The sequence below is a fragment of the Channa argus genome, chromosome 4, assembly GCF_033026475.1.
Source record: "Channa argus isolate prfri chromosome 4, Channa argus male v1.0, whole genome shotgun sequence".
NCBI lineage: Eukaryota > Metazoa > Chordata > Actinopteri > Anabantiformes > Channidae > Channa > Channa argus.
Genome location: NC_090200.1, coordinates 16,227,134 through 16,242,393, shown reverse-complemented (window position 1 = coordinate 16,242,393; position 15,260 = coordinate 16,227,134). Strand labels below are relative to the sequence as shown.

Sequence of the window (15,260 nt, the reverse complement as noted above, 5' to 3'; positions counted from 1 at the left end):
CTTGTCCTAATGTCCGGCGTGTATTTTATGAATGAACGGGGTTTTGTTGACTTTGAGGACGTGGCGGTTCTTGGCCAATCCAATCACCGCTGATCTCTAAAAGCGGACCAATCAGCGAGCGACATGGCAGTGGCTTTCCTGGGGCCTGAGTGGTCGGTTGGCGTTTTAGCACAGGAAGTGCATGGGTGTGTTTCCGAAGGGAGGGTCCACACTCTCAACGACGAACTTTCAGACGAAACCGGTAAGTTCTCCAGGTAAAATATTTCAGTTTCTAATTACTTTAAATACCAATTTTTTTTCATAAAGTATTTCAGACACACAATGTGAGAAATAGTTCATTTCATGGTATAGTTTGTAGGGACAACTGAAACTGCAGGTAAAAGTAACGGTACGCTAGGTTAGCCAGTCTGTTAGTAAGCTTGAATAGCGATGGCTAATTGCAAATAACGGTGAGTAAGTGCTGCTACCGATTTGTAACATATTGAGGGTAACGCTCACATTTAGGATGCGAAGACATGTAAAAACGACAGCATAGAAATTGCACACTTAAGCAGTCAAAATCGTGGGGAACGAGCCTTTTGTAGGTGGATGAAAAAAACGTCCAAAATCCTGTTTTTCTCCGAATACTACATTTGATCTCATCGTTATACTAAAGACAAAAAAATTAGTTTTTATTACAAGTGTCATATGTCTGTTTTTCGCTTAGTGAAAATGTAAATAATTTATTTTTGTTTCATCCCTGGCTTGTTTTTGTTGAATATTTAAATGTTTTTCTAGCTAACGTTATATTTAGAATTTGCAAGTTTATTCGTTTCACCTAATTAAAACAAATGTAGTCTGATGCAACATTCCTTCCGACGTTAAAAATCATGTCCTCACGAAGCTCTCAAAGCTCCATGGTTCTGTGACGTTATTGAGCATTTCTTTCTAATGGTACTGTGGTAATAATGAAATATTAGAAATAGACCGATGTGCTTAAGAGTACCTGTCTTCAAAATGAATAGTACTTGAACCGACGCCAACAAAACAGCCTAAACACTATGAAAGAAGAACATACATGCAGTGCTGTTGTTCTGAACTGCATTAGTTCCAGCTAGGTGTACTTAATAACTGAGAGCGGTGCTACACTCTGTGATACAAAGGTTGTCTCTAGACTACACTGTTAGATAAATAAATAGCTTTTTGGTCTTGTTTTTTATTTCTTTTTTACTCCTGGTCCAGAGTTTTTGGACATAACGCAGGATGGAGCTGCGGCCACTTGTTATGTGCTTTGCTCTCTGTGTGGTTTACGCCACCAGCAAACCCACAGATAAAAAGGACCGTGTTCATCACGATGAGCCCCTCAGCAAGAAAGAACACGATGATGCAGAGAATTTTGACTATGACCACGAGGCCTTTCTTGGACAAGAGGAAGCTAAGACATTTGATCAGCTCACTCCAGAGGAGAGCAAGGAGAGGCTTGGGTAAGCTATATCTCAGGGATTGTGTAAATTTGTTGAGTTAGTGGGGACATATGAAGTCAGTAGCAAAGTCTTTGTATATTATTTTGCAGCCTTTGTGGAAATGCACTTCTCTTAACAGAAGTTTTTTTTTTTTGTTCGTTTTGAAGTGGCAATAGTCTAATTTCACAGTAAAGTGCATATGAGCTGACCCACGACTAAATATTTTGGTGGAAGAAACAGACAGATTGTCATATTTGTGCGTTTTTTTTCCTGCAGCATGTTGGTTGAGCGTATAGATGAGGATAAGGATGGCTATGTGACAGTTGAGGAGATGAAGAACTGGATCAAACATGCTCAGAAGAGGTGGATCTATGATGATGTAGATCGACAGTGGAAGAGTCATGACCTTAATGGAGATGGAGTGGTTTCCTGGGAGGAGTACAAGAATGCCACATATGGATACATTCTTGGTATAGCAGTGAACTATTTTAATTTTATAAATTAGATGTTTACCAGACTTACCTGCATATTGCATAGACACAGACACACATTATTATAATTTTGCAAACCTGGCACATTATACATAGTGTTTGCTGATAACTTGCAGATGATCCCGACCCTGATGATGGCTTTAGCTACAAGCAAATGATGGCTCGTGATGAGAGGAGATTCAAAATGGCTGACCAAAACAAGGACATGAAAGCCAACAAGGAGGAGTTCACAGCCTTCCTTCACCCTGAGGAATATGACCACATGAAAGATATTGTAGTGTTGGTAAGTGACGCACTCTCTCATTTGCTGGATGATAAATGAAACACCACTGTATAGTATCTTCTACATTACATACTAATTGTTCTGCACAATTTTTCATAGGAAACTATGGAAGACATCGACAAGAATGGAGATGGATTAATTGACCTGGATGAGTACATAGGTACATTTTTGTAGCCCGTTGTCATATAATTCTCATCAGTTTGTACCTCACAATTATGGGTTTTAATTGATGGCAAACCAAAACTGTAAGAAAATTTGAAGAGTGCATGAAACACAGTATTGGTAAAACTTTGAGGAACTCGTTTGAGGAAACTTCATGAAACAAGCCTTTTTTGGTATGTGTATACCTGTCAATGCGATGAGTAGTAAAAAAGTAAAATTGCAACCTCATCAACATCCTCTCTCATACATCCTTTTTTTTTAATACTGTACTTTAGGTGACATGTACAACCAAGAGGGAGATGCCACAGAACCTGAGTGGGTCAAGACAGAGAGAGAACAGTTTACCGATTTCAGAGACAAAAATAAAGATGGGAAGATGGACAAGGAGGAGACAAGAGACTGGATCTTGCCCAGTGATTATGACCATGCTGAGGCTGAGGCCAAACATCTGGTCTATGAGTCAGATGCAGATAAAGTACGTACTAAAACAGATTCATATGATTTAAGATTTCAGCAACTGAATGTTAGAGGAAGTGGAATGTCTTGTTTGTGAAAGCAGACTTGAATTTATTTAGGTTCTTATTAAGCAAATAGACTCTGACTATTTAAATTTGTGTTCTGCTGGGCTACAAACCAACAGGAATAAAAGGCTCAGTTAAATGAAGAACCACAGATAAATATTTAGGATTTTAAAACTTGATAAAATTACGAGCTTTAAGCAGCTGTATGCTTCTTAAAAGCAACCTAGCTGTAGGTTTTGACACATTTCGTCATCTAGTCAAATTAAGACACTGCTAAGATGCAGTTGCATGATAAATGGTTGTATAAATTTGCCTAAATCACTGGTATAGCTGATTGGATGTAGTACTTTCAAAGTAGGTTGAATGGAGATCACTAAGTGCAGTGAATGTCTTTATAGTAGTATTAGAGTTATATTTATACTACATCTGTAAGGTACAATTACTGGATGAGAATCATGGTCAAAAACTACACCGTGAAGACAAAAGAACACTCTGAGCAGCTCAGAGAATAGTTATCGAAAGCTAACACATATATTTACACTACAATCTTGAAACTTTGAAAGCAGTTTCCTGAACCAGTGATGATTTTGGTGAGGCACCTTAAAGGGATTGAATACCTAATGCAATCAGTTATTTTCATTTGTTATTAATTGCTTTCACTTTAGATATCAGTTTTAACCTAGTTTTTGTATACCCTTGTGAAGACAAAATATCTCATTCATTGTCCCCACACTAAAAAACGTGTGGAAATCATACAAGCATACCAAATTTTTATAGTAACAGCATTATAGTACCTCCAACACTTCTTTCACGAGTCTTTGTGCACTGACATAAATACAAGACTTATCATGTCACTCTCCCTCTGTCAGGATGGCCGTCTGACAAAGGCAGAAATTGTGGATAAGTACGACCTATTTGTGGGCAGCCAGGCAACCGACTTCGGAGAGGCCCTGACTCGACATGATGAGTTCTAACATCCACCTGCCTCCAAAGACTGTGTGTTCATCTTGTGTTTACCAACTCTTCCAACAATAGGAATATTTCAAACAAGATGGGCTTGCCTAATCCAATGCCACGGACAATAATTTATTTGATTTCCTAAGTGGGTCTCATTGTACACACACTAACATTTAGGTCATGTGTACGTAATTGATCGGTGTGTTCCCATGATTTTATAAAATAGCAATGTTTAGTTAAAAAAAAGCCCTTGATAGAACAACAGGTTTAGGCTTGCATTATAAAGAATATTTTATTATACCATTTATTTTTGCAATGCACTGGACTGTGAAGAAAAAAGCCAATTTCGAGCCATTAGAATTTGTTCTACTCCTCTGCCTATTTGTGTAGTCAGGCCCAAACTCAAAAAGCTAGATGCTGGTGGACCATTTGATCAGTTTACATGGGAATGTTAGAGTATATGATGTTTGGTTCATACACTAACTTAAATTCCAGTAACAATGAAGATTAGTTGGACACGTGCAATACAGTGTCATCAGTGGGACTGCGCTGTTTTCCTATATTAGATGCTTTGTTCTTTAAGCTGCCTCCTTTTTTTTTACTTTTTTTTTATCACCTCAGTTTGTGTGTTCCTGTGTGTGTGAATCTGTATGTGAACATTTATTGCTTGTATTCTTTATAACTTAGATTATAAACCCACATTAGAGTATGATTCAGCTAAACTACAAACTAATTTTGTGCAACAAGCAAAAGTCTTTTGTAAGCACTTTTTTTGGTTAAAAAAAAATGGCTCCCTGCAATCACTTCCTCATCATAAATTGTTTGTTATGCCTATGTTATCAACTACCACATTTATAACCACTGTTGATAGTTTTTATGGTATACTATAATGTATATGATGTTTTTTACAGGCTCACTGCAGCAAAAAGCCTTTCACTAGTGACTTTACTGTAAATAAGTGGTTGGTCTGCAAACTGAGCAATCTTAACAGTCAGGTCTAGATTTTGTGATTTGAGAAGAACACCAATAAAAAGAAATTAAAGTTTAGATTTTACACTGCTTGATGTTTTTGGTTTCATATACAGGTCCTCAGAGGTTTTTCACATGGCATCTACTTCTATAAAGTATATAATCAATGAGATCGGAATCATATGCTATCAGAAGATTTTTATTTATTTATTTTGAGAAAAGCAAAACTGCTGAGATCTATATCTGTGTTTTTTTTCATTATTTAGGAAATGCTGTTGCCTGGTTGCCCTTGATTTTGAATTTTTTTCAGGCCATTTTCCACTCGCCATCTAGCTACACTCAAGGCATCACATCTGAATGCATATACAATATAAAGCTTTTCCATTTTTTTTTTCAGTGTTGGGTGCTGCCATAGGTTTGGGGGAAAGACTGAAACTAACCCAAAATTTAAATATTAAAATCTATTTTCATCTGGCATAGCAGGCTAGTCACAATACAGTTTCACTTAAATGACTTCAGATCACCCATTATTTCAGTCAAACAATACCTTTTACTCATGTTCAAAGAAAAAACAGGCAGCTTGTAGAATAGGCATTACAAAACAATGAATGCTGCTGTACACTATGTAAAAATAAGGAACATGCTGTTCTCATCAGATATTTAAAAGTCAAACCTACATTATACCACACGGTGCATGAAACTGCTCCTCTCCCTTTTTTTTTTTCCTTTTTTTTTTAAAGGGTTTAAAGCTATAATCTGAAAGTTTGGGGAATTGACCAAGTGTTAACATAAAACAATTCAATCTGCTCCACAGAGATATTTTGATATATTTCTATATATACTATATTTGTATTTAACTTTGTTATCAAAGTTAAATAACCAAAGAGCAGCAGTTGTCTGCACTTTCTTGTGGATTTACTTTTTAAGTGAATATAATCTCATTACTTTTGTAAACACAAAGACATTTTTTTTTCACAAGTTGTACTAAGGATATAGTGCGTGAATATACTGTATTGTTAAAATCAGTGTATACATAATACCATTCAAGGTCACTAATTTCTCTCATCTAGGCTAATTATGCAGGATGCTATAATTTGTCATCCTTAATGTGAGTTAGGTGAATATGTTAATACATACACACTGTACGAACACACATGTATCTTTCCTTATGTGGACCTTGTGCTGTTTAGCTTGTGTATTTACAATATTCTGTCCTCCTCTATGCCAGTACCTACATGAGAACCAGACAGTAGTATTTTTTTCTTGCTGGATGATATGTCTGCTGTCCACTGTCTGTCATCCATCTTCACTTTACCACCTCCACGCTCTGTTGTCCACTCCGTCACTCTCAGTGCCTGCGATATTATAGTAAAATCATTTACTAAATGTGATAAAAATGGGATTACAACGAGCAATGACTCTGAGCAGCTCTTCTTCATCTGACTCTAACTCATCCTCACCCTCGCTGTTCTTGCCTGCATCTTCATTTCCCCGAAAACAATCATTGTTCTCGTCCCCTACCGTGAGGCCGTCTTGGGGGTTTGCTGAGTTTGTTGAAGTTCTTCTGTCCTGCAATGAACGTCCATCATCACCCCCTAGTTGTTCCGATTGGTCTGTTTGGTCCAGTGATGTAGAAGGTTGGTCTACTGCTGTGCTTAGAGTCATAGATGTTCGCTCTGGTGTTATTGGTGGTGTATCAATGGGAGATGTATCTATATGTACCAGCTTTGCTTTGAAGGGTACATGCTCTGGGGTAGGTGGGGGTGTGCTTATTGGCTTAGAAAGGGAGGTGGAAAGTAAAGGTGAATAAGGGGGAGTCTTTACACGAGATTTACGGAAGGGTTTGTCTATTTCTGCTGAAGCAATTAGGGTGTGGCTGCATGGAATACTAGATTGAGAAGACGGGCTGGTGACAGGTTCAGCAGAGTCATCATTTATGGTGGTTTGTATCTCTGAATCAGGACAATTAAAAGCTGAAGTGTTAATCGCCTCATGGTTTGCAGGGCATGGACTGGTTTTAAGTATTGTCTCAGTAGAGTCCCTGGCTGTACCATGTGGACTAGCTAGTGAGCGGAGGTTTTCTTGGGGTGAAGTTGAATCTTGAACTATATGTGTGGGGCTTCCATCCACAGTAGCTTGGTTAAAGGTGGGTGAATTAAGTATCACAGGGCTCTGCAGACTTTGAACTGGAATGATGCTGGTGTCTGGTGTAGCAGTCAATGTGGGCGGAACAGGTCTTTGGCAGGAGGGGATGTCTTGCTGCGAGTAGATATCAGGTTTTTCTGGGAAGCTGAAAGAGGGATTGCAGGTTCCATATTCTTCGTGTTTGTAAGGTGCTTCCTCCATGTGTGGCATGGCACTACGGTGACTTACCTGAGGGGGAACCACTGAGTTAGTATAGTGTAGAGGTGTGTTTAAATGGGAATGTTTGGGTTGAGGGGTGGAATGGACTGGGCAATGTATAAGAGACATATTCTGCAGCATGATATAACAGACTTCTTCAATATGTTTAAATGACATATTCAAGTTGACTGTATGCATCTACTTGTGGAAATATAAAAATGGTCTTCAGCCATGCAACCAACTCTGCTAATGCCAACTTGAGCAGGACTTAAAGTGTAACAAAGCTAATTTGCTAAATGTTTTTTATCAAGTATTTTCCAATCACAAAAGCATTTTATTTCTGACCCTATGATGGCGCAAGAGTTAAATGTCATAATCAAATTTACTCTGAGGAAAACCAGGTACTGGATGCGAGTACCAAATTTAATGACTGCCCAGCTGTTGAGAAATTTCACTCAAAGACCAGAATTTAAAGCTGATGCCAACACTGGAGGAAAAGATATTACGATATTAGGGTGCATCTGATAATAATACATATTTTTTTTTCTTTGTTTGTTTTTTCGTGTCGATTCATCCGCTGAGACATTGTGACAAGTCAAAGGCTTGACTTGCTGATGGCGTAAGAGGAAAAGTGATCACCAAAATGTGATAGGTGTTGAAATATTTTTTTATCAAAGAGTCAAATCTAGTGACGGAAATTGGTTGGATGTGTCATGTGTAGATGTCAGGCATCCTAACAACCAGTAGGAAGCAGACAGTCTAACCTAGAGCGATAAGGTTTACGTATTGCTAAACACAAGTTTGAACAAACTAACTAATGCATTACTGTGTGAGTATTATTTTAGAATTAAAAGATAATATTTACTCTTCATTTTAAAAATGTATATTTTGTATATAATTTGAAATCTAGGTCAAAGGACAAAAATAAGAAAAGATAATTAAGCAGTCATTTAATAAATTGAGTTTTTGACTCAGACAGAAAATCAAGAGGGATAAGACACCACAAAAGAAAATAAATTACTCACCAGCTGAAACCACCGCAAACTCTGTGGGAATATAAACAGTATAGAATATTTCAGAACTTTTTAGTAAACATATTGTGTGAATCTGAATCTAGATAATAATCATAAATTTACCACATTGCGGTGTTTGCCCTGGGCCACACAGCCTCTCTCCAGCGGGTCCCTCTTTCCCTTGTATTTCCTCTTCAGCCACATCGCCATATACAGAATAAGTCCGAGCACAGTCATGAACACCATGCTCAGAAACAACGCTTTGCCCACAGTGCAGCCTGTCAAACGGTCGTCCCCCAGTGGACTGAAAGGAACTTTAAGTAACACATACAGAATGTTTGTTTTATATTGGATCTTCGGCGCTCAGTAGTGAAAGTGTCTGTGTTAAAGGAAGTTCTTACTTGACTGTCCTTCACTTAACACCTCAATCACTACAGTAGTGGAGGTGGCATCACCCGATTCTTGGTCTACAGCCATTACCTGCAAAATATTTCGACTGTTTATCAAATATTCTTCATTATATTTAATTCTTTATGCATGAATATTTGGTGAATGACTAAATGCTTCTGCAGTACAATAAACTGGCTTCACTGAAAGATGCTGCCACAGTTCACCTTAAACTGAGGTTTACCTCTAGAATGTGTTTCTGTTTTGGTTTGAGTTCATCGGTCCTGGCTATTAAAAGGCCATCCTGTGTAACTTTGTAGATGTCTTTGTGATTGGGTGTAGGACCGACAGTGAAGCGGATCATGGGATTGAAACCCTGTCAATTTATAGAGAAAAAAACGGTGATGATGAACAGAAAACAAAGCAAATATTATTAAATTGCACTGAGCAAATGTTTTGCATTATGCATCTACTGTGTATGTAGCAGAACATACATTGTTAAAGTCCTGATCTTGTACATGTAGTACCAGTGCTTTGCTTCCATAGGTCTCGACCAAAGATGCGGGGCTCTTCCTAGCGGTTACAAAGCCGTGATATTCAGCCCTGTCAAACTCTGGGTAAAACTGATTTACTGCCAAAACTCGAACCAACACTGCCGTAACAGAGTACTTCCTAGGATCATCATCCTGATACGCCTAGGTGCAGGACACAGAGAGATAGACAGAGCAGGGAGACTGATATTGGGATTAAAAAAGCAGGCTGCATGTCTTTATATTACTTATATTAAGTATATTACTCTTACCATGACCTGAAGGTGTAGCTCTGGGGTTTCCAGTCTGTTTCTCACCCCCTGAATCAGTTTCACCTCCCCCGTTTTTCTGTCCATCAGGAAACGACTATCATCGTTTCCTACCGCGAGTGCAAATGCAGTTACAAATGTACACATTAAAGTACAATGAACTGTTACCTGGTATTGATGTGAATACTACCTGAGAGTATGGCATAGCTGAGTGGACAGCTGAGACCTTTGTCTCCATCCACCGCATGAATGGGACCAGGAGAAAAGTCCAACACAATGTCCTGCAACATGATACACATTTGTTGTTCCATGAAAAAGATCTCCATAATGTTGCACCTCATTAAAAATAAATATTAGGTTGATATATGAATGGTAATTAACTATAGTTTGGACAAGAAGGGAAATTGCCAATATTTCAGATTCTCTCATTGTTTTCAGTGGGGGTTTGAAATGCAATTACATGCTGTGAGACTTGCTATCAAGGCTAAAACATAAGAATGCCTTACATATAGTGCAGCAGAAACATAATATTAGACTGTAGATGTAATTAAAATGTGAGGGAGGCCTGGTGGATCAGTGGTAGCGCATTGGTTTGGGATGGGAAACTGAGACAAAATATTACCTCATTTTGAATTTTTTGGCAGCAACACATCTCAAACAAGTTGGAACGTGGTGATGTTTACCATTGTGTAGCATACTCTCTTTTAACAAATTTCTGTAAACGTCTGGGAAGTGAGGAGACCAGTTGATGGAATGTTGTCCCATTCTTGCTCAACAGTCCTGGGCCTTCGTTGCCAGATTTTTTGTTTTTATGATGCACCAAATGTTTTCTATTGTTGAGAGGTCTGGACTGCAGGCAGACCAGTTCAGCACCCAGACTCTTGTCCTGTGAAGCTATGGATGTGGTTTAGCATTGTCTTGCTGAAATATTCAAGGCCTTCCCTGAAAGAGACGTTTAGATGGGAGCATATGTTGCTCCAAAACCTCTATTTACCTTTCAGCATTGATGGTGCCTTTCTAGATGTGTAAGCTGTCCACACCATAGGTACAAATGCATCCCCACACCAGCAGAGATGCTGGCTTTTGAACTTTCCGCTGAAAACAAGCTGGATGGTCCCTCTCCTCTTTAGTCTGCAGGACACAGCGTCCATTCTTAGTCCAGAGAACACAGCGGCATTTTTGGATCCTGTTCACATATGGCTTATTTTCTACGTGATACAGCTTTAACTAACATTTGTGGATTCCACAGTGAACTGTGTTCACAGACAGTGATTTCTAGAAGTGTTCCTGAGAGCCAATGCAGTAACATCCAGTAGAGAATCAGATCTGTTTTTAATGCAGTGCTGCCTGAGGTCCAGAAGATCACACGCATCCAGTTTTGACCTTCGGCCTTGTCCCTTACTCACAGAGATTCCTCCTGATTCTCTGAATCTTTAGATAATATTATGTACTGTAGATGGTGTGATTTTCAAAGTCTTTGCAGTCTTTTACTTTGAGGAACATGTTTCTGAAATTGTTCCACAATTGTTAGATGCAGTTTGTTGCATGTTGGTGAACCTCTGACCACCTTTAAATTCGCAAGGCTCTGTCTCTCTGAAAGGCTCCTTTTATACCCAGTCATGTTACCGACCTGTTGCCAGTTAACCTAATTGGTTGTCAAATGCTCCTCCATTTGTTTTTGATTTGCAGCAATAATTTTTCCAGCCTTTTGTTTGCCCAACTTTTTGAGATATGTTGCTGCCATTTAATGCTGCCATTTAAAATGAGCTAATTTTCCAAGAAATGGTAAAATCTCTGTTTCAAAATCTGATTTGTTGTTTATGTTCTATTGAGAGTAAAATTCGGGTTGATGAGATTTGCAAATCCTTGCATTCTGTTTTTATTTGCTTTTTACACATCATCCCAAATCTTTGGAATTGGGGTTTTATAGATTTAATGCAAATATACCACATATATACAGTCAAAACTTATTTCAGCGCAACTTAAATAATATTTTCAATTTTCTCTGGGCCATTTCACAGATTTTTGACTTGCTTCCAATGGTTCTTTAAATAACACAATCTGGAAATGTTTTCCACAAAATATAGGTGTTGTGTGAGTGGTTAGTTTTAGAAAGGTTTTAAACACTGACCTCTTCCCCCTCTGTGACATTGACTCTGTACACGGGACTGGTACAGATGCTATTGGTCGGACCCTGAAAAAGCAGGGTGCAGGGTACAAACTGTGGGTACTGGTCATCTCCATCCAGGACATTAATAGTGATGTTGGTGCTGGTGTTGAAGTGGTCGGCAGTGCTCATTTCCTAAGACAATGTGAAGTGAACATTTATTTAGTGGATATTACAAAGGTCAAAGATATTCAAGCAGAACTGGATGCAAAAACTGAAGTTTTTTTCATAGGGTAGGATAATAAACCACAGACATAAATGTAATGATTTTATTTAAGATATGTAGAAAATGCAATGTAAGTAGCATACCGAGGCGTGAATGGTGACAGTAAGCTGAGTTTTGGTCTCATAGTCTAGAGGCTTAGACAGAATCACCTTCCCGCTGTTGGGGAGATCAACCTTGAAATACTCTGCATCAGGCTGCAGAACATACACAAACCCATAAACAATAATAGAGTGATTGGGTGTATTTTGATTTTAAGATTGTAAGGAGTAAAAAGGAGTAAAAAACCCACTGATGTCTGGTCAATGGAGTAAATGATCTTGTCATTATCTGCATCTGTGGCACAGACAGTAAAGACTACAGAGTTCACGGGAGTCAGCTGGAAAACACACAGATAGAGAGACATAAGGGGAAGATGTTCATCTTTTTGGTTTTCACTTGAACAGATTTGTTCGTACGTGTTTATGAAAGCGTCATACCTCACTGATCATAAGAGACCGCACAGTGTCTTCTGTGAATACAGGGGAGTTATCATTCTCATTGAGAATCTCCACCACAATTCTGTACACACTCTACAACATCAAAAAATATACACATGCATAGAATTAAATGCGGGATAACAGGCTGAGAATTTATGGATAAGGTAACAGGACGAGGTGTACCTGAAATGCATCCTCCTCATAACATGACAACTCAGCTATTAGGAGAGGTCCCTGCACCTGACAGATAGGGAAAAAGGCAGAGCACAACAGTTTTTGAGATAAATTTGTCCAATTTATCTTAATCAATATAATAAAATATTTAACAAAAATGCTACAATTGCATGCTTGAAATTGAGTCTGTATCAACAGGCTACTGCCAGGATATTCACAGAGAGACAAAAAGTTAAAAAAATAAAGGACAAGCAGTGTATAAACCAGCAAACCACAGTGTGGCAACTGTTAATGGGATAGGCAAAACATAATAAGGCAAACATAATAAAAAAAAATCATTTTTTTATGTCATTTATTGGATTGTGTATTAGTATTGTGTTATCAGTGGATATCTCTTTACTGGTTTATTCAGTTACTGATTTTGTTCATTTTGTGTCTGTTTCGTCTGTGGACATTTCTTTAATTTCTGACTGTGTTTAATGACTATAAACGCTTCTTGTCCTCAGGTCTCTCTTTACATTTAAATTATGATCTTAATGGGATTACCCGATTGAATAGATTTTCAAAAAAATGTTCCCCTAAAGTATAAACTTTGTTTAGAAACACAAGATCAGATGTATTTTTTCTTAAAGGACATTGTGACTAGAATGAGAGACACAGAGAAAGTGAGTGTTAATCTGGCTGACCCTTTGTCTGCTGCCATGATGTAAGACAGCTGACTGGGAAGAGGATGACAGTAAGAGAGATTGTTTTTGAGTCCAAGGAAGAGCTTTTAAAGGGAAATCTCTGAAAGTTTGACTAAACTTAGATACAGTTTCTGCATTGTGGCCCCACACTATTACACGTGTCGTTGCCATGTTAACAAAATAGGATTGATAAATGTGTAGCCTTATTATAGGAAAGCTCCAACACCCTGGTCAGCATTTAATAAAAGGGCATTTCCCGACTCACTTACCTCTCGGTCGAGGATCTTGTCATCTGATGTGTTCAGCCGGATGTTTCTGTTATCCAAGAAGAGCCAATCAGCATCCTTTCCATTTAGTCTCCAGTGAACCCCCTCTATTGGTGTGTCATCCATAAGCTCAGCAACAATCTCTCCTGCAGGACTGTTTTCTCTAATTGTTGCAAATACATCCTGGCCATCCAAACATCCACCCCACCCTGACATTCCTGTGTCAAATGGAAATGCACACAGAAACACATATACAGTGGGTCAGAGATTATTTGAGCGAAATCTTTGCAGCAATGTGAATCTGCCGCACCTGTGGCTTTGTGTAGGCAAAAAAGGACCAACAGTGAGCAGGCTAAAGCGCTGACCCGACACAAACTCCATTTCAGGTCAGGATGGGCCATCCCTTGGCTCAGTCGGGCCTCAGGAAGCAGATCTTTCTGATTGAAAAGAGAAAAATAACAAACAGGGTTAACATTTCTCTGGGTTCAGTGGTATGTGTTCTTGTGCATGTGTTTAAATAAAGAAGAGTTCAGGGGCTGAGCATCTAAGGTCACATCCTGCTAAAACAACAACTCTGGTGCAACATGAGGTCAAATGTACACATATGTTCTGTTACACACTCAACTGAGTCAGTTATATCATAGATTTATGACCACAGACTAACTATGCTGTTGTTTCAGTCACTGACCTGTTGTTATCAAATCCTCTGCACCTTCTCCTTGAGTCTCCATATCTTCCTGACCTGTGAAGGAAGCTCCATCTCTGATTCCCAAACTCAAAGCCCTAAAAAGCCCCTCAAAATGTTTTGCTAAAGCTTTTAGAAATAATCAAAGTGACAACAAAAGATCTCGCCAACCACACACACCCTGACATGAGGCACAGACTGACACCCCCCCATGCACATTAAAAACAGATAGCAGCTTACAGTGTGTGTCACAGGATACACGTCAGCTCAGGGACTAAAGCCTGAAGGGAGGACTTACCTGATTATGGACAAAGACTGAGCCAATCAAGATTAGAGGTAGCAGGAACCCATAGTGAAGTCAGGGACCGAGGTCAGAATTGAATTTAAGAGATTTGTCTGGCTCAGAGACACTTGACCTTCATCAACAATTTGTCATGTAACCAAAGCTCAGCAGGAGGTCCATTTACCTCTTGACCATGATGCAATTGCTGTGTTACAGAGCTTAACAGGAAATGTCATTGTGTTAAGTCTTGGCAGCTTGTATCATATTTGAATGGTACACATGTAGATTTCAGGGTATTGCACAGGTTAGAACTTGTTAAAATATACTGAGCATGTACCTTGGCTACACAGCTTGCCCCTGTTGGATTTGTTCAATTAGCGTTGTCTGACAACTAATGGGACGTGACAAGAGATTAGCTATCAAACATCGACTGTTCCCCTTCTGAAGATTAACCCACATCCCTTTACACACTTGTGCCAGCATGCACAGGCACAAACACATATACCAAGGAGTGTGTCGCCACATACCTTTAGGGCTCCTCTGATGAAAGCAGTTGTCTGGCTCCGTGAGATGTTTTGGTTTGTGCAGACATGTGAGTGGTTTCCATTGTCAGAGAAAAGCAGGAGGGAGGTGTCTGAAGACTAATGTGTGCCTTCTGGAAAAAAGGTTGAACACTCTGTAGTACCTGGGAGAAAACACGGGACAAGCTTTTCAGAGTATATAATTGTTTAAATATGGCATTTTAACATACATTAACAGCAGTAAACTAACAGACTGAGTTCAACTTTTAATTTTATTATTTTTTATATTAAGCAATATTTGGAAAGATTAATCTGATCACCAAAATTAGAATAGGTCGGGGAATCTTTGCATATCTACATTTGTATTTCACCACCTCATTTATCTGCTGTGATGGGATGTGACCACTGG

At 38.8% G+C, this 15,260-nt stretch overlaps 2 protein-coding genes across 4 annotated transcripts; one reads left to right on the top strand and one right to left on the bottom strand.

Moving 5' to 3' along the window:
• Positions 1-93: 93 nt before the first annotated feature.
• On the top strand, positions 94-4,903 carry calub (calumenin b). 2 transcript variants are annotated; one of them, XM_067501777.1, is made up of 7 exons: positions 94-241; positions 1,222-1,463; positions 1,719-1,912; positions 2,050-2,216; positions 2,316-2,376; positions 2,654-2,853; positions 3,769-4,903. In XM_067501777.1, the coding sequence occupies exons 2-7, from the start codon at positions 1,243-1,245 to the stop codon at positions 3,871-3,873; spliced, it is 948 nt and encodes a 315-aa protein (XP_067357878.1). In that variant the 5' UTR covers positions 94-241; positions 1,222-1,242; the 3' UTR covers positions 3,874-4,903. The 2 variants fall into 2 exon arrangements, with proteins under 2 accessions (XP_067357878.1, XP_067357879.1); XM_067501778.1 differs by having other exon boundaries at positions 147-254.
• A 279-nt stretch (positions 4,904-5,182) lies between these two features.
• On the bottom strand, positions 5,183-14,453 carry LOC137125781 (cadherin-related family member 5). 2 transcript variants are annotated; one of them, XM_067501774.1, is made up of 17 exons: positions 14,051-14,453; positions 13,673-13,799; positions 13,366-13,580; positions 12,420-12,476; positions 12,237-12,329; positions 12,050-12,136; positions 11,844-11,954; positions 11,499-11,669; positions 9,558-9,648; positions 9,371-9,477; positions 9,063-9,263; positions 8,813-8,944; positions 8,583-8,661; positions 8,305-8,495; positions 8,194-8,214; positions 6,286-7,198; positions 5,183-6,180 (listed from the first exon to the last, which is right to left on the bottom strand). In XM_067501774.1, exons 2-17 carry the CDS (start codon positions 13,761-13,763, stop codon positions 6,137-6,139), a joined length of 2,604 nt encoding a protein of 867 aa, XP_067357875.1. In that variant the 5' UTR covers positions 13,764-13,799; positions 14,051-14,453; the 3' UTR covers positions 5,183-6,136. The 2 variants fall into 2 exon arrangements, with proteins under 2 accessions (XP_067357875.1, XP_067357873.1); XM_067501772.1 differs by having other exon boundaries at positions 6,039-7,198.
• Positions 14,454-15,260: the final 807 nt, after the last annotated feature.